This window comes from Oreochromis niloticus, linkage group LG15 (assembly GCF_001858045.2).
Source record: "Oreochromis niloticus isolate F11D_XX linkage group LG15, O_niloticus_UMD_NMBU, whole genome shotgun sequence".
In the NCBI taxonomy this organism is placed as follows: Eukaryota; Metazoa; Chordata; class Actinopteri; order Cichliformes; family Cichlidae; genus Oreochromis; species Oreochromis niloticus.
The window spans coordinates 6,405,621-6,433,190 of NC_031980.2; the positions used below are offsets into that span (position 1 = coordinate 6,405,621).

A 27,570-nucleotide genomic window follows, 5' to 3' on the forward strand; every position below is an offset into this window, starting at 1 on the left:
AAAGACACTAAAGACACAATCACATTCATCCAGCTTAGTTTAACTTCATATTTTTTCCACCTTAATTTTCCCTTTCATGAATGCCTTTCTGCAGAAGCTCTACACCCCAGGGGGCCTCAAAACACAGTTTAAGAACCACAGTGCTAATCTAAAGAATTAATAACACGTCATTTATGTTACATTAATTTGGCAGCAAATCAAAGGACCTAATTAAACGTACTTATTCCGTCAAATACTAGAATACAGCGCAGTTTATGTTAGTTCATTTTTATTTAGATGACAAACTTTACACCAGACATAAAACAAACAAAAAAAAAGTTTTTCACATACACAATTTTTCATTTTCTATGAATATAATGTATACATGTATAAAGTGGGCTTATCACTGAATATGTGGTCTTTACATTCTTTAGTCCTTCTTAGTGTGAGTAAAAGCCAAGAATATAGAAAATAACAGCAGAAACATTAGCTGAACTAGGTTAAATTATACTGTAAATACACTGGTGTTTTGAGGACACCTCAATTTTTTAAAAAATAAGGGAAAAAAAGAAAAAGACGACAACAGATGTTGTATTTACATTTTTATTCACAATTTTAAACATTGGCTTGATTTTTTTTCTGAAAGATGAAATTAACTTGCAGATTTACATAGCAACCGTGAAACTAATCACAATACATTTGACTTTGATAGAAATGCATTGATTATTTATCTTAATGATCAAAAGACTTGCGGTGTCACTGTGTACATACAGCTGTAACTGTCACTTTTGTTTTGTTTTTGTTTTTTAGAGATAAATAGCAGTTGGTACAGTTGAAAGTAGTTTTATGACTATCTACACCCTATATACTGTGTCTCTGACCTCTTCTTTGACACTTCATGATCATACCTGTTGACTCTGCAACTACCCTTACAGCTGAAATATCTTAAAGTACTGAAATAAAGATCACAAAGGCAATTCTGTGCTGCCCTTTTGTTTCACAATGCACAAAATAATTCTTTTGCATGATCAAAACCATAAAATCCTCAATTTCTATGCAAATGGTCAGAGCAATCTACACTACTCAAGTGATACAGTGCAAAAAAAAGCGGATTACAAAAGAGTAATGCATGGGACATATTTACAGTTTCTTTGACTTGTTATATCTGACTTTACACTATCATTATTTAGTAAAAAAGGATTGAATTCTCATTAATGAATTACTAATACTACCACCACTATTACTACTTTTAGCAGCCACATTCTGTGTCTTTCCAGTTGTATCTGTAATTGTCTGAATATCTGCGTGCTTCAGTAATGCATCTCGAATTTCAGAAATGGCACTGTTATTTTGCTGACACTGCAACAATCCATTCACTGTCTCATGGTAGAAAATATGGAATGGTGACACAACATTAGAAACATTAGTCTGTATTTTCATTAAAGTTAGATGTTTGGGTTCATGTGTGTGATGCATCAAAACCAGAATGACAGGCTGAGAACCTACAGAGAGCAAAAAAGGGGACGTATTATGAGAACATAACATAACAGTGGAAAAGTATTAAAAGAAATAAAAATTTGAATGGCCACAGATTAGACAATATTCATGCCATTCATGATGCTTTTAAAATCTCTTAATTATTATGACTTACTTTCAGGTCATATTCTCAACCTCAAAAATGTCTCATTGAACACAACTGCAATTTTTTGAATGGATGTTTAATTTAATTCTTTCCCTTACCTGTGACTTGCGTCATGGCTGCATCAATATCTGTCCCCATACGTGAAGCAATGGGACAGAAGACAATAATGGCCTGGCAATTCTGATCGCTTCCTTCCTGTTTGATCAAATTCAAATCAGGATCCTCACTTAAAGACTTTACTTTGTCCAGTATCTGCTGATGGGCATTAAAAGTTTTTCCACTGATCACCATCTTGTACTTCAGTGTGGCTATAGAAATAATACAAAAAAATTACAAATAAAGAGCAAGTTAAATTCGCAGGAGAATCAAATTAAATATTCTGGAATACAGTCATTCATGGTAAATAAAATAAAAGGCTTTTATTCAGTGAGTGAAATTAATTTATTAATGTAGCACAACAAATTCTTGCTAAAACTTCCTAAAAATTAATAGAATTATTAACAGAGCTTTCCTAGTCTTTTAAATATAAAGTCTTGAGTTGAAGAGGTTTTAAACATAGTGATTTAGATCACCTAAGTATAAATATAAAAATGTTAAGCATTCTCGAAAAGTAGTATGTATATTTAGGTAACTATACACTTTACAATATGCAGCCGAAATTTAAAACATTTTAGGGTTGATTAATACAATACAATTTTTTAGAGTAAAACAAAATATAAAGGCTAATAGATCCTAATCATTTGATACACTATAATGCCAAACGTATCTGCTTTCACACACATATGAACTTTAGTGGCATACCATTCTTAATCCATATGGTTGAATATGATGCCAGCCCCATGTTTTCAGCTATAAAAGTTTTCAGCTCTTCTCATAAGGCTTTCCACAATGTTTAGGAGTGTTTATGGAAGTTTTTGAGCATTCTTCCAGAAACACATTTGTGAGGTCAGATACTGATGTTGACGAGAAGCCCTGGCTCGCAATCTCTGCTTTAATTCAACCAAAAGGTGTTCTGTAGGGATGAGGTCGGGACTCTGTCCAGGCCAGTCAAGTCAGTAATGGCGTGCTTTACACCACTGCATCTAACACTTTGGACTTATTCCCATGACTCTGTGCACTATAAACATCAGGATCATCTGTGATTTTACGTGGCCTGCCACTTGGTGGCTGAGTTGCTGTTGTTCCCAATCACTTCCACTTTGTAATAATACCAGTAACAGCTGACTGAAATATTTAACAGTGAGAAAATTTCACTACTGGTTTTGTTCGTGGAAGCAGTCTGCATGGCTAGGTGTTTGATTTTATACACCTATGACAATGGAAGTAATTAGAACACCTGAAATAAGTCGTCTTGGTTAGTGAATACTTGTGAATACTTCTGGCAATATAATGTGTATAACAGTGTATTGAGTTAGATTTTTGCGATTTTTTAACATATAATAAGTGAATATTGAATATTACCTGGAGTTGGAAACAGTAACACCTGGTCAGTAATACAACCTTACATTCTAACAGTGAAGAGCTAAATTTACCTTGTCTTTTCTCTGGATGGTCACGCTTGACAGTAGTAGAGCGTGAGGAGTGCAATGCACTACTGGCAGCTGTTTTCAATAAACATTTAAAACAGCATTAAAATTTAATAATAGCCATACATAGCTCCATATGCATGTGTCTGTGTGACTGGAGTGTAAAGTAAAAGAAAGTGAGATTTACCTTGTTGTGTTTGTGGAGGGTCACCAGTTTGGCTATTGTGACTACTTGACAAAGATCCTGTTGAGTACAATGACATAACACATTTACAAGAAATTAAAAAAAGAAATCTTATGAACGTATGTAAAAATCTTAACTGTATTCTAGTGATAATTTACCATATAGTCATATACCATAGTTATATATAATATGTAAGAGGTTTCTGAAAATCTATCCTGTAAATGACAATATAGCAGCAACATACCATGGCTGAGTCATGGTCAGATATTGTGTCTATTCAGTATTGAAGACATGGGTTATGCATATTCAGCATAAATGGACTGGATCAGATAAAAAGCTTTACTTATGTTAAGTTGAAGTGTGCTACCCTCTGTAAAAGCTTTGAATCTGCACTCATGAACTTAAAACACGCTAATATTAGACTAAAAAAAAACAACTGGTTTAAAACCTTTCTCCTGATCCTGCAATGGTTGAGATTTCCTGAAGTCCTCCAGTTGATTGATATGTGCATCAAGGAAATCCTGCATTTTATTCATTTGGATCTTCATTTCCTTCAACATTTTCAGGTAGTCCACCAAGACTCCATTTTCGGTTAAGGCAGCTGGATGGAAAGATTTGTATAAGTTATGTATAAAAATCTGCAGGTCATATTTTAAAACTGCCCCAAAACATCCTAAATCCATCCATCTATTTTCTTCTGCTTATCCAAATCCATCAAACGGAAAAGCCAACAATGTTAGCAGGCCTGTACTTACTGCTGAGAGATTCCTTGAATTCTTTCACAGGCACACCAATTGGTTTCTGAAACAAAGAAAAACAAATAAAAGTGTTTATTGTCCAGATCTGACTTTCTATATGGGTTACACATGTCCATCTGAATCTCTCTCCTATACACAGCTTGCTTGCTTACCTGCGTCTGTATTATATCAAAGATTTTCCTTCTCAGTTTGACATTTTTAACTCCAGGGAGCAGCTCACCCAGGTCTTGCAAAGTCAGTGACTGGAGATCTGAGTCACTGGTCAAATCTGCCTCTGAAAGAGCAGATCTGTTATTGATCACGTAGTCTCCTGATTATATAAAGTCAGTTCGTTGCAATTCAGTTTGTGGTTCAGTTGGGTTTTTTCTTGCATAAACGGTAGTCCATGTGTTTCTGACACCTAATACTCATTTGTTGCAACAACGGAGCCTACTTACTGTAACTATGTAAATAAATATTTACATCTTATTTACTCTGACAGTAAGAATCAGGCTACGTCCACACGTACACGGGTATTTTTGAAAACAGAGATTTTCTGTTTTCGTTTAAAAAAAAAAACGTAAACGCCAAAAACGAAGAAAAACACTGCCAGGAACATGCCAAAGCAACAGGTGGTGGATATATTCCTAGAAATGTTGGCCAATCAGAAGTCTAGAAGCCTGGGAGGGAAAGAGTAAACAAAGATGGCGCATAGAAGCAGAACTGAGTCCTATGTGTGGAGGGACAGTAACTGTGTGTGTATATGTAAGCATTTAAACACTGCAGAGAGTAAAATTAACAGTAACAGTATTTTGTCCAAGTCCGCCATCGTAGAAATTTATTTCACCGAAACAATGGGAGTGTCCAAATTCATGGGCTGCATCCTCCTGAGGCCGCATTAGTAGGCCGATTACGTCACAGCGACACGATGAAGGCTGTCCCAATTCGTAGTCTCCTCCAAATGCAGCCGACAAATGTGTCCTCCTTTTCCCCAAATCTGAAGGATGGGTCGGGTGTGTCCTTCGTGACCCACCATATCCCAGAATTCATAGCGTGGCCCAGCCAATTCCAGTTTTCAACAATGGCGGCCGCTACTAAGTTTTAATATTACTCTTATTACTCTTTCTGGGTCACAAAATAAACTTTTAACATATTTTCAGGTGAGAATGTAGCTGTGTAAACTTCAAATATCTGCATGGTTTATCAAGACATCACATATTTGCAAAAGTGCTCTGACGTTTTCATAGACGTCTGTTACCCACCCGCTGGATAGCTGACCGGGAGCTCGAGGGTCACTAGAGCCGGCGAGAACGGCACAACTCCCGGCACATCATTTTCAGATCACCGCGGTCTTTCGCTACTCAGGTTAAACATAATATATAAGTCACTTATATAAACTAAAAATGTTATTGTTTGGCTTTTTTCAGCGTTTTATTTGTTCATGAGTAAATCGGTTTGGCTGAGATTAAAGTTATTAGATTAGATTAGATTAGATACAGTGGCTTGCAAAAGTATTCGGCCCCCTTGAACTTTTCCACATTTTGTCACATTACAGCCACAAACATGAATCAATTTTATTGGAATTCCACGTGAAAGACCAATACAAAGTGGTGTACATGTGAGAAGTGGAACAAAAATCATACATGATTCCAAACATTTTTTACAAATAAATAACTGAAAAGTGGGGTGTGCGTAATTATTCAGTCCCCTGAGTCAATACTTTGTAGAACCACCTTTTGCTGCAATTCCAGCTGCCAGTCTTTTAGGGTATGTCTCTACCAGCTTTGCACATCTACAGACTGAAATTCTTGCCCATTCTTCTTTGCAAAACAGCTCCAGCTCAGTCAGATTAGATGGACAGCGTTTGTGAACAGCAGTTTTCAGATCTTGCCACAGATTCTCGATTGGATTTAGATCTGGACTTTGACTGGGCCATTCTAACGCATGGATATGTTTTGTTTTAAACCATTCCATTGTTGCCCTGGCTTTATGTTTAGGGTCGTTGTCCTGCTGGAAGGTGAACCTCCGCCCCAGTCTCAAGTCTTTTGCAGACTCCAAGAGGTTTTCTTCCAAGATTGCCCTGTATTTGGCTCCATCCATCTTCCCATCAACTCTGACCAGCTTCCCTGTCCCTGCCGAAGAGAAGCACCCCCAGAGCATGATGCTGCCACCACCATATTTGACAGTGGGGATGGTGTGTTCAGAGTGATGTGCAGTGTTAGTTTTCCACCACACATAGCGTTTTGCATTTTGGCCAAAAGGTTCCATTTTGGTCTCATCTGACCAGAGCACCTTCGTCCACATGTTTGCTGTGTCCCCCACATGGCTTGTGGCAAACTGCAAACGGGACTTCTTATGGTTTTCTGTTAACAATGGCTTTCTTCTTGCCACTCTTCCATAAAGGCCAACTTTGTGCAGTGCACGACTAATAGTTGTCCTATGGACAGATTCCCCCACCTGAGCTGTAGATCTCTGCAGCTCGTCCAGAGTCACCATGGGCCTCTTGGCTGCATTTCTGATCAGCGCTCTCCTTGTTCGGCCTGTGAGTTTAGGTGGACGGCCTTGTCTTGGTAGGTTTACAGTTGTGCCATACTCCTTCCATTTCTGAATGATCGCTTGAACAGTGCTCCGTGGGATGTTCAAGGCTTGGGAAATCTTTTTGTAGCCTAAGCCTGCTTTAAATTTCTCAATAACTTTATCCCTGACCTGTCTGGTGTGTTCTTTGGACTTCATGGTGTTGTTGCTCCCAATATTCTCTTAGACAACCTCTGAGGCCGTCACAGAGCAGCTGTATTTGTACTGACATTAGATTACACACAGGTGCACTCTGTTTAGTCATTAGCACTCATCAGGCAATGTCTATGGGCAACTGACTGCACTCAGACCAAAGGGGGCTGAATAATTATGCACACCCCACTTTGCAGTTATTTATTTGTAAAAAATGTTTGGAATCATGTATGATTTTCGTTCCACTTCTCACGTGTACACCACTTTGTATTGGTCTTTCACGTGGAATTCCAATAAAATTGATTCATGTTTGTGGCTGTAATGTGACAAAATACTTTTGCAAGCCACTGTAAAATGAAACTTTATTAATCCCTCGGGTGGGTTCCTCCTTGGTTTTCACACAGCTGAATAAACATCAAATAGAAATCTGATTAAACAGAAGTATGAGATGGTCTAGAATTTACACCAGTGTCCTGTTATATTTTAGATAGCAAGGAGCAGACGGCCGAGTCTAGTAAACTCCACCGAGACAGCGGTGACGCAAATCTGAAGGCTAGACTGTCCCATTTCACAGCCGTCTACTTCCGGCCTACCAGACCTTCTGAGGACCCGGCCCACGTAGACCGCGAAGGCCGGGTCCTCAGGAGGATGCAGCCTAAGGAGGAGGCGTTCAATCACTGATGAGCCAAAGAAAATAGCCAACTTCTGTGCGAAGTTTTACAGTAACCTCTACACTTCCAAATATTGTCAGAAGTTGGCTTCTCAGTTCTTTGACTCCATCCCTAATGTTAACCAGCTGTCCAAAGAGAACAGTGATTTCTGTGACAGACCAGTCTCTTTGAAAGAAGTTTCAGTCAGCTAAAATGTAATAACTCCCCAGGTCCTGATGGTTTAACGACAGAATTTTATAAAACATTTTCCGATATCTTAAACCCCTTCCTAAAAGAAGTTTACATGGAAAGTGTAAATAAAGGCTCACTCCCCCCGACATTATGCCAAAGTTTGATTACGCTTATCCCTAAACCCAGAAAAGACCCACTCTTACTTGACAACTGGCGACCAATATCTTTAATAAATAATGATTATAAAATCTTAGCACTCTTACTAGCCAAAAGACTGAAATTAGTACTAGACCCTGTTATTGATAAATGCCAGTCAGGGTTTATGCCAAATCGACATATCTCTAATAATATAAGACTAATATAAGATCTTAGACTACTCTGAGCTTGTTAAAGATGAAAGCCTCTTGCTTTTTTTGGACTTCTACAAAGCGTTTGACTCTCTGGAACACGAGTTTATTTTATCTACTCTAGATAAATTTGGCTTTGGTACCTTTTTTAGTAAATGTGTTAGACCCTTTATACTAATGGTAATAGTTCCATTAAACTTCCTTATGGTACTTTCCCCAGATTTTCTCTTAAACATGGGGTCCGCCAAGGGTGCCCCTTGTCTACTTTTCTCTTTGTGTTAGCAGCACAGTGCTTAAATCTACAGATCAAAGCAAGTCCAGACAAAGGTATTAACATGGCAGGAAGAGAGATTTTTATCAGTCAGCTGGCAGATGACACAGTGCTCTTCCTTAAAGATGTTTCTCAGGGTTCAGTTGCAATCAGCACCCTTGAGTCTTTCTCCAGAGCATCGGGCCTCTTCCTTAACCTCAATAAGTGTGAACTGCTACCAGTGAACAAGTGTACTGTGTCCCATGTTTCCAGTATTCCAGTGAAAAGTTGTGTAACATATTTGGGAATCGTTATTACCAAGGATGTGAATTCTAGGAACGCTCTAAACTTTAACCCTATCATCAATAAAACTCAAAATTTGCAAAGAGATTTGTCCCTAAAGGGTAGAACGCCGCTCACCAAGGCCGAGGGTTTGTCTCGTCTGACCTATGCTGCTCAATCTTTACGTGTCACTAACTCTACATGCAAATCTGTTGATAAAATATTATTTAATTTTCTGTGTAAAAACAAAATTCGCTACATTCGCAATTCCGCAGTAATGAACAATTATAACAATGGTGGCTTAAATTTTATAGATCTCAGCTCCCTAAATTATACTTTCAAAATAAATTGGATAAAAAAGCATCTCAAAAACCCTAACTCTATGTGGAACTTCATTTCTCATCATATCTTTTCACATTTGGGTGGCTTGGACTTTATTCTTCTCTGCAACTACAATATTCAGAAAATCCAAATTAAACTCTCAAACTTTCACCAACAAGCTCTTTTGGCATGGTCCTTGATCTATAAACATAACTTTTCTCCACAAAGATATTATATTTGGAACAACTGTAACATTATTTACAAGAATAAGGCACTATTCTTTGAAAACTGGTTTAATAATGGTATTCTTCTGGGAAGTCAACTATGGCTTATTATACAATTACTCAGAGTTCCTATCCAGATATAACATCCCGGTATCCCCAAGGGAGTTTTATATTGTTTTTGATGCCATACCCTTTGGTCTGTCCACGTTGTTTAGAAATACCACCTCCCCACTCCTGTTCATGTCCCGCTCTGCCCTGAGAGACACTCCTTTAGGTCAGATTTGTTTCTCCTCTTGTAAAGGTGTGAATGCCAAGGTTAGGTCTTTTTTTCAAGAGTCACTTGTCTCTATTCCTCCTTCCATTTCTTTCTGGTCTAATTTTGTCAAGGACACTGACTGGAAAAAAGTTTGGTCTTTGCCACAAAAATTCCTCCTTAATAACAAAGTGAAGGAAATTTCATTTACGCTAATTCATAGATTCTACCCTGTTAAATGCTTCCTTCAAAAATATAAGCGGGATATAGATACTCTTTGCTCCTTCTGTAAGACCGCCCCAGACACCTGCTCGCATCTATTCTGGTCTTGTACCTTTATGCAGATTTTGTGGAAAGATATCGCTAGTTTCATCTCTAAGAACATCTTATCAAATTTTGTGCTTTTTTACCAAAATGTGTTATTTGGTTACACTGACTTTAGTAGGAAAGACTCGAATGCTTTTTACCTCATTAATCTGATTTTACTCCTCGCCAAATACCATATCCATAAATGTAAGTTCTCAAGCAAGAAACCACACTTTCTCACTTTTAGGAAAGAAACTGAACTCTATGTGAATACAATTTACTCCTCTCACAACAAAAAAGCTTTAAAAACTGTAAATATTTGTAATATGTCCTTGTTTAATTATTCAATGTCACTGTATCTCTCGCTTTTTTCTTTTATTTTTTATTCCTTTTCTTCTTTCCCCTTTTAATTTTGATATGTATCTTAGCTATTTAATTTGACACACTGTTCCATTGTATTATAATTTTGAGGTACATTATATTTGTTACTGTTCCTCTTGAAACAAAGATGGAGAAAAAAAAAGAAGAAGAAAAAAGGAAGCAGCCTAAGACTTTGGACACAGCTAATAACGTGGCGCATACCTTTGACGCTGCGTTACCTCCGTTTTCCTCGTCCACACGTAAACGCAAAAACTGATTTTTCGAAAATCTCCACCGTGGCAGTTTTTTTCTTTTTTTTTAAATCTCCGTTTTCAGTGACGTGTGGAGGAAAGGTGCAAAGGCATAGAAAAATCTGCGTTTTCAAAAATACCCGTGTAGGTGTGGACGTAGCCTAAATATTCTCAAAATACTGCCACTTACGTTCCAGTACAGAAGCTGCTGCTTCATCGATGCTTCTTATTTCCTCAAGCAAAACATCCATGATTTCAACCGTAGAAAAGAAGAAAAAATCAGAGAATACGGAGGTTGGACTTTTCTCAAAGGAAAGTGAAACTAGACTCACTGAACTGCTTGGTCAAGCTATGACGTGAGAGGCGCTTTGAGCAACCATTGGTTATTGGAGTGCATGAGCAGCCTCGTCCACAATGACTGCCAAAGAAAATTCTGGTTCCTAAATATTCAAAGTCATTAGGGCAAAATATATATATATATATATATACACATTTCCATTTCACATTTTGGCACAGTACCAACACCATGTCACGTGATGTGTCTCATCTTTAAAACTCCCAAAGTCGTTGTAACAGTTAACACAAACACTTAAAACACCAGCAGGGTGCAGCAGTGCACAGTTCTTCTTTGCCACAGTGCAACCTACACAAAGTGCATACACTGCAATACATCTCAGTGCATGCTTGCACAGTAAATTGTGGACTCCAAAAGAACACTAGAGGGTGTTAATTTGAAAAGGAAGAGCGACAAAACCAAGAAATGATTTCCTTTGTTTTAATGTGATGTCAGGTATTTAAAGGTGAGGGACCTTTAATATTAACACTGTACTTAAAGTCTGAGCTGTTATATGTACAGGATGTTCTTGGCACCTCTCACAGAACAGCATGGACTTTTGTTCTCCGCTCATTAAGCTGTTTAATAGTAGCTTCAGCTGCAGGCTCAGTTGGAGCACTCCTTTCCACACCTGTTGAGCCACCAGACAAACTGATTCATGAAATAATTGCAAAAAATTCACATTTAAAAAAAAAAAAATTGAGTTTTTTTTAACTTTAGGACAAACATTAAAAATAATTGAACATAATTTTTCCTATGGGATTTAATGGTTATCATTTTTGCTAAATGTAGCTTCTTCTTTTTCAATTTATTGTTTAAAAATGTACTGCGCAATATATTTAGCTTTTTCTGGGGGGAAACATAACGATGATGTAGAATTCAAATCAAATCAAAGCACTTTTATTGTCATGTCACATAACTGGTACACTGGTACAGCACATGTGAGTGAGCTTCTGAGATCCACTATTGTTCTCCCTCTACACCAATGACTGCACCTCCAAGAACTCGGCTGTACGGCTGCAACTCCTGATTTTTGCAGATGACACCACCGTCATTGGCCTCATTCAGGATGGTGATGAGTCTGCATATCGACAGGAAGTTGAGCGGCTGGTACACTGGTGCAGTCAGCACAACCTGGAGGTGAACACACTTAAGACTGCAGAGATGACAGTGGACTTCAGGAGACATCCCTCAATACTGCTCCCTCTCACATTATCAGACAGCCCGGTGTCTACTGTGGAGATCTTCAAGTTCCTGGGCACCACCATCTCTCCCAGGACCTGAAGTGGGAGACTAACATTTCCTCCATCCGCAAAAAGACACAGCAGACATTGTACTTCCTGAGACAACTGGGGAAGTACAGTCTTCCACAAGAGCTGCTGATCCAGTTCTACACTGCAGTCATTGAGTCTGTCCTGTGCTATTCCATCACAGTTTGGTATGGAGCAGCCACTAAACAGGACAGGTGCAGACTGCAGCGGACTGTACGGGTAGCAGAAAAGATTATCGGCGCCCCCTGCCCTCCATCCAGGACTTGTAATGGGCAGGGAAAATCATTACAGATCCCTCACACCTTGGACACAGACTTTTTCACCTGCTGCCTTCTATAAATTACACTGGAACACAGTGCAGTTTCTGATAGTTCATCTTCATTTAAATGATAAAGTTTACACCACCCATAAGACGAAAAAAAAATGTTTCAATCTTAATATGTAGCGCCAGAGCTCATTTTGCTATAACTACTAATAAGCTACTTAATACACTGTATACAGTAGGCATTTTACTGAGACTTTAAAGCACTGGATAAAAGAATAAGCTAATGAGAACATTTAAATCATTCTGCTTTGTTTTTATATATATTGGCCTTTGGGGGGAAACAGAGAACTAAAAAAGCACAGATATTATGATCACTTATGTATCATTTGGTTTTCTGTTTATAAAATCTTTTCCATTTCCATCTATGATCTTTTTAAAATGTTTATATCTATATAGTTTATGAATGCTGGGCTTTGTACTGCAGTGTTAATCTACTTTCAAGTGTTTTTGTACAGAATATAGAAACTAAAGACAGAAATATTAGCTGAACCAGTGATGTTCCTTAAAACCACCTGTAGTGCATTATCATTACACTGGTGTTTTGACGTGTTAAGGACTCCCCAATAAAAATAAAAATAAGATAAAACAGTAGCACAATAAAGTTGTATTCAGACAGTATATCAGCATTTAAAATTTTAAACAAACATTTTAAACAAATTTCCCACGTGTGTGACTAATAAAGGTTATCTTATCTTATCTTATCTTATCTTAACTTAAACCCTGACTTTTTTTGCTCTTCTGAACTGTGGGAAAGACATGAACATGTACATAGCCACTGAAATACTAAAAATACTAATCACCAGACTTTTTTTTTTTTTAAATATAAATGATTCCCACGCACCATAAAATGCGCATTTGTGTTTTTTGTTTTTTCAGTTGTATTAGATAAAGTCCTGACTGGTGTACAACCACACAAAAACTAATATGTCATGTCCTGTTTTCACATGATAATAACTCTTTTAGACTTGAACTGATGATAAACACACAGACAGTACAGATGGAGACAAATCAAGATAAACTGTACTTGTTTTGTACTGTTTCTTCCACTTAAAGCTGAAGCTGACACAAGCTATTATAGTTTCTTTTACTTGTATTTGCAGGATTATGCTTTCATTGTTTACTTAATATATTTTGAAAAAAACTTAGGAATAAACCGATTCTGAGTATCTCCACTTGTACTTTCAGTTATGTCAACACCATATTTCAGTAATTCTGTTCGTATCTTAAAGATGGCATCATTATTTTCCTGACATGGCAGCAATCCAGGGACCTTCTCATGGTAGAAAACATGAACACACAAAACGACCTTACAAGAATCCTTCCATGTTTTCACTGAGGGTACAGATCTGGCTCCATATGTGTGATGCATCACAACCAGTATGACAGGTTTATCACCTGCAGTACAGAAAACAAAAAAACCCAGCTGATTAAGTATAACTAATAATGTGGTCTTGTCACAAACATCATAAGATTAAGGATCATAAAGCCTCATATTTTCTTTAACCACATAAATATTAGCCGTCATTCATGTGGATTTATCAGTTTGACTTTAAAATCATCATTAGGTACTTTAAGTTCATATTCTCAACCCCCAAAATGTAAATCATTAAAAGCTTGACTGAGCATTTTTCTCTGAAACATGGATGACCAATTAAATTCTTTTTCTTACCTGTGACTTGGGCCATGGCTGCCTCAACATCTGTCCCCATACGTGAAACAACAGGACAGAAGACGATGATGACGTCACCATCCTCCTGACTGAGCAACTTCAAAATTCTATCCCCGCTTGAAGTCATTACTCTGTGCAGTAGCTGCTTATCGGCATCAAAGGTTATTCCGCTGACGACCATCTTGTACGTCACTGTGGTTAAAATAATTGAACAAGATAACAACATAGTAGAATGAAATTAGACTATCTGAAATACCGTGAAAAAAGAGCAAAGAGTGGAAAGAATTTATTAAAATAGCATAAAACAACCCCCCCAAACTCTTTTTGAAAATTACTGGAGTGAATAAGACACCTTTCTGAGTCTTTTTATATAGATTCTTCAATTTAACAGATTCATATTTTTAAGCATTTTGGGTCACCCTAATGTAAAATAAATATGTTATAAAATGCTAGAAAACACTATATGCACTCGGGAAAATATACATTTTACAATATGCAACTAAAATTAAGTGGTTCATGGCTAATTTTAAGGATTTATTTTTCAATACAATTCTTTGAGTTTTAAAAGCATTCATTTATAGAGGAGAAGCAAAACATAAAGATTCTACCCTACAGTAATCTAGAGTTAGATTTTAGATTTTTTTCAACACATAATAAGTGAATATTGAATTCTATTCCAACTAGAGTTGTAAACCTTAACACCAAGTGACACAGCCTTATAATAAAGGAGTGCAGAGGTAAATTTACCTTGTCTTTTCTGTGGCTGGACATGAGTGGAAATAATAGAGCGCATAGAAAGACTCCGGCTCCTGCTACTGCAATCTGACAGTCACATAAAACAGCAGTAAAGAATTAGAAAAACATGTATGTCATTTGAGCGTAAAGTTTAAAGAGTTAGATTAGTTCGATTTTTTTTATGGGGGGTTACTAGTTTGGCTACTAAGGAACTTCACTGGACCGGAGGCAACTAAAGAGTTTGACAAATAACCTGTTACATACAGTGCTATAATACATTTACTCCATAAATATATGTACAAATCATATCAACAGAAAATAAATATGGGGCAGTTTGTAGATATTTGTGGAAAGCACGGTGAAATGACTGAAGGTGAAGACAAAATCTATCCTCTAAGTGGCAATATATCAGAATTTTGACTAGACAGTAACAATTCTCTGCTTTACCCGTTTCATGTGTTTCTGACTCATGTGTTTGAAGAACCTCGCTAACTTAACAGCAGCTGATTTTCTGGTGGGAACAAAATTAGATTAAACTTCTCGACTGTTTTCTGGATTTAAGCATGCAATCATTTCTTTAAGGTGAAATGTCATGAGAGACCACAAATTTTAAAAACTAATAATGTATTTATTTTATGAATGACATTCAACAGCATTTTAATTATTGACAAAAAGGTTTGTTATCCCTTTTAATTTGTCCATGCCATAGGCAGAATGGCATGTTAAGTGTCTGTGAAGGTCCTCAGTCATCCAGGTCATCGTGGCAAGAAAAGCGTCTGGACTTCTTTACGTTGCTTGAAGATGTTTCACCTCTCATCTGAGAAGTTTCTTCACTTCTAAGGTCAAATGGTGGAAAGTCCCAGATTTAAGCCCTATGGGAGTGTCTCCCAAGAGGGACATGGACCCCCTAATGATCCTCTACCTAATCACACAAGTCAAGGTGTGAAAACGAGTGTAGGTCACAATCAGCCAAGTTTCGGGTGAGCTCATTAGGAAACCTCGCCCTACCCTATCATGTGATTTCCTGAGATCAAAATGCCCAGGATGTGAGTGGGAATTAAGGCGTCTGCGAAGGGATCTCAAAACTGGATCATAGATGGCAGACAGTTGGTGTCGTAATCCACCGCCTCTGTTTAAAAATGATCGTTCACAGTGGACATAGATGGCTTCTTTCACTCCTTCTACAATGGCATGTTAACTGAGACTTCATATCTCTGTTATTTCTATTCTGTGGATTAATGTAAAAATAAATGTTTTAAAAGCAACCAAGACTGAGCCATGGTCCAGTATTCTGTCCCAGCCATGGCTTATGCAAATATAGCCTAAATACCGTATTTTCCGCACCATAGGGCGCACTTGAAATTCTTTAATTTTCTCAAAAATCGACAATGCGCCTTATAATCCAGTGCACTTTATGTATGAATTCTGGTTGTGCTTACTAAACTCGAACCGATTTTATATGGTACACGGCGCTCAAAAAGCTGTCAAAAAATGTTTTAGTATGACTTTGGTGAGCTACGAACCTGCACTGCTTAATGGATTGTCGGAAAATTACGGCTACTGTAGTCAGGAGTAATCTGGGTCCAAAACTCTGTCAGCTTCAGGTCTTAAAGTCAAACAAACACCTTGGCATCCCTGAGAGTTAAAAACTGTCTAAATCTTTTCATCTTTAATAAAATGATCAGTGTTGCTGCTTTACCAGGTGTAACAACTAAGTTTAACATGCAGGCATCCATGAAAACAGAATTTATTAAATTTATTTATTAAATTGAGTTAGAAGTTAGCAGGAAGCTAAACCACATAAGCTGTGAATTCACATACAAGAGTAAACACAACTAAAATCCTTACACTTATGTTAAGTTGAAGTGTGCTACCCTCTGTTAAAGCTTTGAATCCGTACTCATGAACTAAAGACACGTTAATATTAGGCTGATTATACAAATTCAGTTCATTATAATTCAATTTGTGGTTCTGTAGATTTTTTCTTGTTAGTTTGCGGCATAAACAGTAGTCCAGATGTTTCTGACACCTATACTTAATGTATCTAATGTTTCTAATAAACATTCACATAAAACAGCATTAAAATTTAATAATAGACATACATAGCTCCATATGCATGTGTCTGTGTGTCACTGAAATGTAAAGTAAAAGAAGGTGAGATTTACCTTGTTGTATTTGTGGAGGGTCACCAGTTTGGCTATTGTGGCTACTTGAGAAAGAACCTGTTGGGTACAATGGCATAACACATTTACAAAAAGATTTTAAAAAAGTTTCAAACTTTACATATTGAATATTTCCTGGAGTTGGATACCTTAACACCTGGTCAGTAATACAACCTTACATTCTAACAGTGAAGAACTAAATTTACCTGATCTTTTCTCTGGATGGTCTGGAGTGGAGGTAGGAGAGGGTGGGGACATCATTGCACTACTGGTACTTGTATCTAATAAACATTCACATAAAACAGCATTAAAATTTAATAATAGCCATACATAGCTCCATATGCATGTGTCTGTGTGACATTGGAGTGTAAAGTCAAAGAAAGTGAAATTTACCTTGTTGTATTTGTGGAGGCTCACCAGTTTGGCTATTGTCACTACTTGACAAAGAACCTGTTGAGTACAAGAGCATAACACATTTACAAGAAATAAAAAACAAATCTTATGAATATATCTAAAACTCTTAACTGTACTCTAGTAATAATCATTGTTGGGCACGTTACTCTGAAAAAGTAATTAATTATAGTTACTAGTTACTTCTTCAAAAAAGTAGCTGAGTTAGTAACTGAGTTACAATATTCTAAAAGTAATTAATTACTTGAAAAGTAACTATTGCGTTACTTTAAAAAAACGTTTAACCCTCTGTGGTCCATTTTGACTACTTTTGATTTGACCTCTACATTTTACCTTTAAAACTATGTACTTTGCCTTGTTTGGTATCATTCTTTTCAGCACAACCTCAAATGTCTGAATTTACAGTTATGTTTTCATTTTGACATACTGTATTAACAAAATTGATCTAAAACCAGACAAAAAACATAAAATCCGAGTAGAAAAAGTGATATTTTTTACTGTAACAACCACAAACATTTTTCTGCTGTCTTTCTCTCTCTCTCTCTCTCGCCGTCACTCCTGAAACTTCCCCCTCTTCCTAAACAACCAAATTTCATGTTGCCATATCATTTTTTGATTGGTTGACATGGTACAGTTTTCCACCAACACCAACGGGCTGTTTTTTGTGGGGGGTTTTTTTTTTTGCTCATAAGCAGAGAGTGCTTGCTAGCGCTGTCCTTAGACAGTAAATGTGATGAAACTATTGAGGACAAAATGCCGCGTATATATTGTTTATCATGACTCTGGTTTTACGTGGCCTATCAACACAATTTAAAAACTGGTATATATCACCTTGTTGCTTTGTAATCTTGAAGTGGTCATGTGATTGGCTTACCACGACTACTTTATTCTTCCTCAGTCAAACAGCAGCACTCATGCGATTGTTTTGCCCCCTTAGCTCCAGGTGTTGTGCCAAAAAGTGATCGTCTGCCAGAAAGTGATTGCCGCGCAGCTGCATAAAGCTGTTGCGCCCAGATTACTTACAGCTACTTCTGTGCAACTGATATAAGGTGAGGTAAGCTGAAGACAGCTTCAACCGTCTGTTTAAAAGTACTAAAGCGACCGCAAAGCATTTTCTTGTTAGTAACGGTAACGGCGTTGTAACGATAGGAATAGTAATTAGTTAGATTACTCGTTACTGAAAAAAGTAACGCCGTTATTCCTGTCACTGGTAATAATTTACCATATAGTCATATACCATAGTTATATACTATATGTAAGGGGATTCTGCAAATCATTTACACTTTGTTGTAATACCACTAAAAGTTGACTCTGGAACATTTAGCAGCAAGAAAATTTTATGACTGCACTTGTCAGACAGCAGGCATCTATTCACGATACCATACTGGAATTCACAGAGCTCCTGAGAGCGACACATTTTTTCAGAAATGTCTGTAGAAGCAGTCTGCATGGCTAGGTGCTTTATTTTATACACCTGTGACCATGGAAGTGATTAGAACACCTGAATTCAATCATCTGGATGGGTGAGTGAATACCTTTGGCAATATATTGTGTATAAGAGTGTACTGAGTTAGATTTTTGAGATTTTTTAACATATAATAAGTGAATATTGAATATTGGCTGGAGTTGGATACCATAACACCTGGTCACTACTACAACCTTACATTCTAACAATGAAGAGCTAAATTTACCTTTTCTTTTCTTTGGATGGTCTGGAGTGGAGGTAGGAGAGGGTGGGGACATCATTGCACTACTGGCAATTATATCTAATAAACATTCACGTAAAACAGCATTAAAATTTAATAATAGACATACATAGCTCCATATGCATGTGTCTGTGTGACATTGGAGTGTAAAGTCAAAGAAAGTGAAATTTACCTTGTATTTGTGGAGGGTCACCAGTTTGGCTATTGTCACTACTTGACAAAGAACCTGTTGAGTACAAGGGCATAACACATTTACAAGAAATAAAAGACAAATCTTATGAATGTATGTAAAAATCTTAACTGTACTCTAGTAACAATTTACCATATAGTCATATACCATAGTTATATACTATATTTAAGGGGTTTCTGAAAATCTATCCAGTGAATGACAACATAGCAGAACTTTGATAGACTTTACCTTTTCCATATGTTTGTGATTCATGTACAGATTTTTAACATTTGAAAGCAGACTGTGAACATAACACCAGCGGATTTTGTGGCAGGAACATAAATCAGATATAATTTCACAGATGTCTGCTGTTTTTATGAACAATTCTAACCAGTGAGAAATACATAAAATCAACTGAAGGTAAGCCCACAGCATTTCAATTACTGACTAAAATAATGAATGCCTGTTAACCTGTCCAAGACATGGAGAGAATGACATGTTAATTGAGCCTTCATGTCTGTGTGCAATATATGTTTTGAGCATTCTTCCGGAAACACATTTATGAGGTCAGACGCTGATGTTGGAGAAGAAGGCCCAGCTCACAGTCTCCACTCTAATTGTTCCCAAAGGTGTTCTGTTGGGTTGAAGTCAGAACTCTGTACGGGCCAGTCAAGTTCTTCCACACCAAACTGGCTAACCCACATCTTTATGGACTTTTCTTTGTGCACTGGTGTGCTGTCATGTTGGAGCAGGAAGGGGCCCTCCCCAAACTGTTCCAACAAAGTAGGGAGAATGAAATGATCCAAAATGTCTTGGTTTGCTAAAACATTAAGATTAAATGTCACTAGAACTAAGGGACCAAGCCCAACTCCTGAAAAAAAACCCCACACCATAATCCCCCGCTCCACCAAACTTTACAGCATCTAACAGTTTGCATTACACTCAGAGGAGTAAAGCTTGGATCTAGCTGCTTGTCTATGGAAATCCATCCCATGAAGCTCTGTATGCACTGTTCTTTGAACTAATCTGAAGTCTGTAGTGATTGACTCTGCAGAAAGTTGGCAACCTCTTTGAACTATGAACATCCGCTAAACCTGCTCTGTGATTTTACATAGCCTACCACTTGGTGGCTAAGTTGCTGTCATCCTCAGTCATTTACACTTTGTTGTAATACCACTAAAAGTTGACTGTGGAACATTTAGCAGTAGGGCTGCCACGATTAGTCGACTAGTCACGATCACGTTGACTATCAAAATCGCTGACGACTAATTTAATAGTCGACGCGTCGTTTGAAGCTTTGTAAGATCCCAAAAGACGCAGGAATAAGTAGTAGGATTTAAGAGTGTAATGACGGACTGAAACAGAAGATGGCAGCACTGCATGTACAAGGATGCCAGCTGCCGCTAAACCCCGAAGAAGAAGAAGAAGCTGTGTCCCAGAATTCATAGCGCGGCCCTGCTCAGTTTCCAACAATGGCGGCAGCTAGTTAGTTTTAAAGATTACTCTTACTACTCTTTCTGGGTCACAAAATAAACGTTTAACATATTTTCAGGCGAGAATGTAGCTGTGTAAACCTCAAATATCTGCTCAGTTTATCAAGACATCACATATTTTCAAAAGCACCCCGACTTTTTTAGAGACATCTGTTACCCACCAGCTCGATAGCTAGCCGGGGTTCTAGGCTCACGAGAGCCGGTGAGAACACCGGACTCCTGGCAAATCGTTTTCAAACCCACCGCCGTCTTTTGCTACTCAGGTTAAACATGATATATAAGTCACTTAGATAACTTAAAAAATGTTATTGTTTGGCTTTTTTCAGTATTTTATTTGTTCCTGATTAAATCGGTTTGGCTGAGATTAAAGTTATAGTTTTTACACAGCTGAATAAACGTCAAGCAGACAGCTGATTATCAGAAGTGTGAGATGGTCGAGAATATACTTCGGTGTCCTGTTATATTTTAGATAGCAAGGAACAGACGGCTGCGTTTATTAAACTCCACCGAAACAATCTGTAAATTTCATTAAAATTTAATAAACTATCATCTTGTCTTTATTTTTAGTTAGCACATACCTTAAACACATAAAGCTGTAAGCTAATGATAGTTATATAAGAGCAGATGCATGCTGATGCAATAAGCTGTAGGTTGTACGTCCAATGGATGCATGATCTGATTAGTCGACTAATCGCAAAAATAATTGGTGACTAGTCGACTATCAAAGTAATCGTTTGTGGCAGCCCTATTTAGCAGCGAGAAAATTTTACGACTGCACTTGTCAGACAGCAGGCATCTATTCACGATACCATGCTGGAATTCACAGAGCTCCTGAGAGCGACACATTTTTTCAGAAATGTCTGTCGAAGCAGTCTGCATGGCTAGGTGCTTGATTTTATACACCTGTGACCTGGTCACTAATACAACCTTACATTCTAACAATGAAGAGCTAAATTTACCTGATCTTTTCTTTGGATGGTCTGGAGTGGAGGTAGGAGAGGGTGGGGACATCATTGCACTACTGGCAGTTATATCTAATAAACATTCACGTAAAACAGCATTAAAATTTAATAATAGCCATACATAGCTCCATATGCATGTGTCTGTGTGACATTGGAGTGTAAAGTCAAAGAAAGTGAAATTTACCTTGCTGTATTTGTGGAGGGTCACTAGTTTGGCTATTGTCACTACTTGACAAAGAACCTGTTGAGTACAAGGGCGAAACACATTTACAAGAAATAAAAAACAAATCTTATGAATGTATGTAAACATCTTAACTGTACTCTAGTAATAATCATTGTTGGGCACGTTACTCTGAAAAAGTAATTAATTATAGTTACTAGTTACTTCTTCAAAAAAGTAGCTGAGTTAGTAACTGAGTTACAATATTCTAAAAGTAATTAATTACTTGAAAAGTAACTATTGCGTTACTTTAAAAAAACGTTTAACCCTCTGTGGTCCATTTTGACTACTTTTGATTTGACCTCTACATTTTACCTTTAAAACTATGTACTTTGCCTTGTTTGGTATCATTCTTTTCAGCACAACCTCAAATGTCTGAATTTACAGTTATGTTTTCATTTTGACATACTGTATTAACAAAATTGATCTAAAACCAGACAAAAAACATAAAATCCGAGTAGAAAAAGTGATATTTTTTACTGTAACAACCACAAACATTTTTCTGCTGTCTTTCTCTCTCTCTCTCTCTCGCCGTCACTCCTGAAACTTCCCCCTCTTCCTAAACAACCAAATTTCATGTTGCCATATCATTTTTTGATTGGTTGACATGGTACAGTTTTCCACCAACACCAACGGGCTGTTTTTTGTGGGGGGTTTTTTTTTTTGCTCATAAGCAGAGAGTGCTTGCTAGCGCTGTCCTTAGACAGTAAACGTGATGAAACTATTGAGGACAAAATGCCGCGTATATATTGTTTATCATGACTCTGGTTTTACGTGGCCTATCAACACAATTTAAAAACTGGTATATATCACCTTGTTGCTTTGTAATCTTGAAGTGGTCATGTGATTGGCTTACCACGACTACTTTATTCTTCCTCAGTCAAACAGCAGCACTCATGCGATTGTTTTGCCCCCTTAGCTCCAGGTGTTGTGCCAAAAAGTGATCGTCTGCCAGAAAGTGATTGCCGCGCAGCTGCATAAAGCTGTTGCGCCCAGATTACTTACAGCTACTTCTGTGCAACTGATATAAGGTGAGGTAAGCTGAAGACAGCTTCAACCGTCTGTTTAAAAGTACTAAAGCGACCGCAAAGCATTTTCTTGTTAGTAACGGTAACGGCGTTGTAACGATAGGAATAGTAATTAGTTAGATTATTCGTTACTGAAAAAAGTAACGCCGTTATTCCCGTCACTGGTAATAATTTACCATATAGTCATATACCATAGTTATATACTATATGTAAGGGGATTCTGCAAATCATTTACACTTTGTTGTAATACCACTAAAAGTTGACTGTGGAACATTTAGCAGCAAGAAAATTTTATGACTGCACTTGTCAGACAGCAGGCATCTATTCACGATACCATACTGGAATTCACAGAGCTCCTGAGAGCGACACATTTTTTCAGAAATGTCTGTAGAAGCAGTCTGCATGGTTAGGTGCTTTATTTTATACACCTGTGACCATGGAAGTGATTAGAACACCTGAATTCAATCATCTGGATGGGTGAGTGAATACCTTTGGCAATATATTGTGTATAAGAGTGTACTGAGTTAGATTTTTGAGATTTTTTAACATATAATAAGTGAATATTGAATATTGGCTGGAGTTGGATACCATAACACCTGGTCACTACTACAACCTTACATTCTAACAATGAAGAGCTAAATTTACCTTTTCTTTTCTTTGGATGGTCTGGAGTGGAGGTAGGAGAGGGTGGGGACATCATTGCACTACTGGCAATTATATCTAATAAACATTCACGTAAAACAGCATTAAAATTTAATAATAGACATACATAGCTCCATATGCATGTGTCTGTGTGACATTGGAGTGTAAAGTCAAAGAAAGTGAAATTTACCTTGTTGTATTTGTGGAGGGTCACCAGTTTGGCTATTGTCACTACTTGACAAAGAACCTGTTGAGTACAAGGGCATAACACATTTACAAGAAATAAAAGACAAATCTTATGAATGTATGTAAAAATCTTAACTGTACTCTAGTAACAATTTACCATATAGTCATATACCATAGTTATATACTATATTTAAGGGGTTTCTGAAAATCTATCCAGTGAATGACAACATAGCAGAACTTTGATAGACTTTACCTTTTCCATATGTTTGTGATTCATGTAGAGATTTTTAACATTTGAAAGCAGACTGTGAACGTAACACCAGCGGATTTTGTGGCAGGAACATAAATCAGATATAATTTCACAGATGTCTGCTGTTTTTATGAACAATTCTAACCAGTGAGAAATACATAAAATCAACTGAAGGTAAGCCCACAGCATTTCAATTACTGACTAAAATAATGAATGCCTGTTAACCTGTCCAAGACATGGAGAGAATGACATGTTAATTGAGCCTTCATGTCTGTGTGCAATATATATATATATATATATATATACATATATATATATATATATACATATATACATATATATATATATATATTGCACATTTTAGCCGCAATGTTTAGGAGTGTTTATGGGAATTTTTGAGCATTCTTCCGGAAACACATTTATGAGGTCAGACGCTGATGTTGGAGAAGAAGGCCCAGCTCACAGTCTCCACTCTAATTGTTCCCAAAGGTGTTCTGTTGGGTTGAAGTCAGAACTCTGTACGGGCCAGTCAAGTTCTTCCACACCAAACTGGCTAACCCACATCTTTATGGACTTTTCTTTGTGCACTGGTGTGCTGTCATGTTGGAGCAGGAAGGGGCCCTCCCCAAACTGTTCCAACAAAGTAGGGAGAATGAAATGATCCAAAATGTCTTGGTTTGCTAAAACATTAAGATTAAATGTCACTAGAACTAAGGGACCAAGCCCAACTCCTGAAAAAAAACCCCACACCATAATCCCCCGCTCCACCAAACTTTACAGCATCTAACAGTTTGCATTACACTCAGAGGAGTAAAGCTTGGATCTAGCTGCTTGTCTATGGAAATCCATCCCATGAAGCTCTGTATGCACTGTTCTTTGAACTAATCTGAAGTCTGTAGTGATTGACTCTGCAGAAAGTTGGCAACCTCTTTGAACTATGAACATCCGCTAAACCTGCTCTGTGATTTTACATAGCCTACCACTTGGTGGCTAAGTTGCTGTCATCCTCAGTCATTTACACTTTGTTGTAATACCACTAAAAGTTGACTGTGGAACATTTAGCAGTAGGGCTGCCACGATTAGTCGACTAGTCACGATCACGTCGACTATCAAAATCGCTGACGACTAATTTAATAGTCGACGCGTCGTTTGAAGCTTTGTAAGATCCGAAAAGACGCAGAAGTAGTAGGATTTAAGAGTGTAATGACGGACTGAAACAGAAGATGGCAGCACTGCATGTACAAGGATGCCAGCTGCCGCTAAACCCCGAAGAAGAAGAAGAAGCTGTGTCCCAGAATTCATAGCGCGGCCCTGCTCAGTTTCCAACAATGGCGGCAGCTAGTTAGTTTTAAAGATTACTCTTATTACTCTTTCTGGGTCACAAAATAAACGTTTAACATATTTTCAGGCGAGAATGTAGCTGTGTAAACCTCAAATATCTGCTCAGTTTATCAAGACACCACATATTTTCAAAAGCACCCCGACTTTTTTAGAGACATCTGTTACCCACTAGCTGGATAGCTAGCCGGGGTTCTAGGCTCACGAGAGCCGGTGAGAACACCGGACTCCCGGCAAATCGTTTTCAAACCCACCGCCGTCTTTTGCTACTCAGGTTAAACATGATATATTAGTCACTTAGATAACTTAAAAAATGTTATTGTTTGGCTTTTTTCAGTATTTTATTTGTTCCTGAGTATATCAGTTTGGCTGAGATTAAAGTTATAGTTTTTACACAGCTGAATAAACGTCAAGCAGACAGCTGATTATCAGAAGTGTGAGATGGTCGAGAATATACTTCGGTGTCCTGTTATATTTTAGATAGCAAGGAGCAGACGGCTGCGTTTATTAAACTCCACCGAAACAATCTGTAAATTTCATTAAAATTTAATAAACTATCATCTTGTCTTTATTTTTAGTTAGCACATACCTTAAACACTTAAAGCTGTAAGCTAATGATAGTTATATAAGAGCAGATGCATGCTGATGCAATAAGCTGTAGGTTGTACGTCCAATGGATGCATGATCTGATTAGTCGACTAATCGCAAAAATAATTGGTGACTAGTCGACTATCAAAGTAATCGTTTGTGGCAGCCCTATTTAGCAGCGAGAAAATTTTACGACTGCACTTGTCAGACAGCAGGCATCTATTCACGATACCATGCTGGAATTCACAGAGCTCCTGAGAGCGACACATTTTTTCAGAAATGTCTGTCGAAGCAGTCTGCATGGCTAGGTGCTTGATTTTATACACCTGTGACCTGGTCACTAATACAACCTTACATTCTAACAATGAAGAGCTAAATTTACCTGATCTTTTCTTTGGATGGTCTGGAGTGGAGGTAGGAGAGGGTGGGGACATCATTGCACTACTGGCAGTTATATCTAATAAACATTCACGTAAAACAGCATTAAAATTTAATAATAGCCATACATAGCTCCATATGCATGTGTCTGTGTGACATTGGAGTGTAAAGTCAAAGAAAGTGAAATTTACCTTGTTGTATTTGTGGAGGGTCACTAGTTTGGCTATTGTCACTACTTGACAAAGAACCTGTTGAGTACAAGAGCGAAACACATTTACAAGAAATAAAAAACAAATCTTATGAATGTATGTAAACATCTTAACTGTACTCTAGTAATAATCATTTTTGGGCACGTTACTCTGAAAAAGTAATTAATTATAGTTACTAGTTACTTCTTCAAAAAAGTAGCTGAGTTAGTAACTGAGTTACAATATTCTAAAAGTAATTAATTACTTGAAAAGTAACTATTGCGTTACTTTAAAAAAACGTTTAACCCTCTGTGGTCCATTTTGACTACTTTTGATTTGACCTCTACATTTTACCTTTAAAACTATGTACTTTGCCTTGTTTGGTATCATTCTTTTCAGCACAACCTCAAATGTCTGAATTTACAGTTATGTTTTCATTTTGACATACTGTATTAACAAAATTGATCTAAAACCAGACAAAAAACATAAAATCCGAGTAGAAAAAGTGATATTTTTTACTGTAACAACCACAAACATTTTTCTGCTGTCTTTCTCTCTCTCTCTCTCTCGCCGTCACTCCTGAAACTTCCCCCTCTTCCTAAACAACCAAATTTCATGTTGCCATATCATTTTTTGATTGGTTGACATGGTACAGTTTTCCACCAACACCAACGGGCTGTTTTTTGTGGGGGGTTTTTTTTTTTTGCTCATAAGCAGAGAGTGCTTGCTAGCGCTGTCCTTAGACAGTAAACGTGATGAAACTATTGAGGAAAAAATGCCGCGTATATATTGTTTATCATGACTCTGGTTTTACGTGGCCTATCAACACAATTTAAAAACTGGTATATATCACCTTGTTGCTTTGTAATCTTGAAGTGGTCATGTGATTGGCTTACCACAACTACTTTATTCTTCCTCAGTCAAACAGCAGCACTCATGCGATTGTTTTGCCCCCTTAGCTCCAGGTGTTGTGCCAAAAAGTGATCGTCTGCCAGAAAGTGATTGCCGCGCAGCTGCATAAAGCTGTTGCGCCCAGATTACTTACAGCTACTTCTGTGCAACTGATATAAGGTGAGGTAAGCTGAAGACAGCTTCAACCGTCTGTTTAAAAGTACTAAAGCGACCGCAAAGCATTTTCTTGTTAGTAACGGTAACGGCATTGTAACGATAGGAATAGTAATTAGTTAGATTACTCGTTACTGAAAAAAGTAACGCCGTTATTCCCGTCACTGGTAATAATTTACCATATAGTCATATACCATAGTTATATACTATATGTAAGGG

At 37.4% G+C, this 27,570-nt stretch overlaps 1 protein-coding gene across 30 annotated transcripts in view; it reads right to left on the reverse strand.

Moving 5' to 3' along the window:
• Positions 1-568: 568 nt before the first annotated feature.
• The window catches only part of LOC102078051 (serine-rich adhesin for platelets), a 33,460-nt gene continuing 6,458 nt past the window's right edge, over positions 569-27,570 (reverse strand). For 8 of the 30 annotated variants that reach the window (XM_025898924.1, XM_025898922.1, XM_025898920.1 and 5 more), the window contains 14 exons: positions 26,290-26,346; positions 26,103-26,177; positions 23,549-23,605; positions 23,362-23,436; positions 21,653-21,709; positions 21,466-21,540; positions 19,017-19,070; positions 18,830-18,904; positions 17,121-17,177; positions 16,934-17,008; positions 3,335-3,391; positions 3,154-3,222; positions 1,720-1,929; positions 569-1,481 (listed from right to left, as the gene is read on the reverse strand). In XM_025898924.1, the coding sequence (XP_025754709.1) occupies positions 1,162-1,481; positions 1,720-1,929; positions 3,154-3,222; positions 3,335-3,391; positions 16,934-17,008; positions 17,121-17,177; positions 18,830-18,904; positions 19,017-19,070; positions 21,466-21,540; positions 21,653-21,709; positions 23,362-23,436; positions 23,549-23,605; positions 26,103-26,177; positions 26,290-26,346 (1,313 nt within the window). In that variant the 3' untranslated portion in view covers positions 569-1,161. Of the gene's footprint in view, positions 1,482-1,719; positions 1,930-3,153; positions 3,223-3,334; positions 3,392-11,443; positions 13,557-13,830; positions 14,023-14,577; positions 14,653-16,730; positions 16,788-16,933; positions 17,009-17,120; positions 17,178-18,829; positions 18,905-19,016; positions 19,071-21,465; positions 21,541-21,652; positions 21,710-23,361; positions 23,437-23,548; positions 23,606-26,102; positions 26,178-26,289; positions 26,347-27,570 lie in introns of those variants that run through there. The other 22 variants (XM_025898908.1, XM_025898899.1, XM_025898906.1 and 19 more) reach the window with 19 other exon arrangements.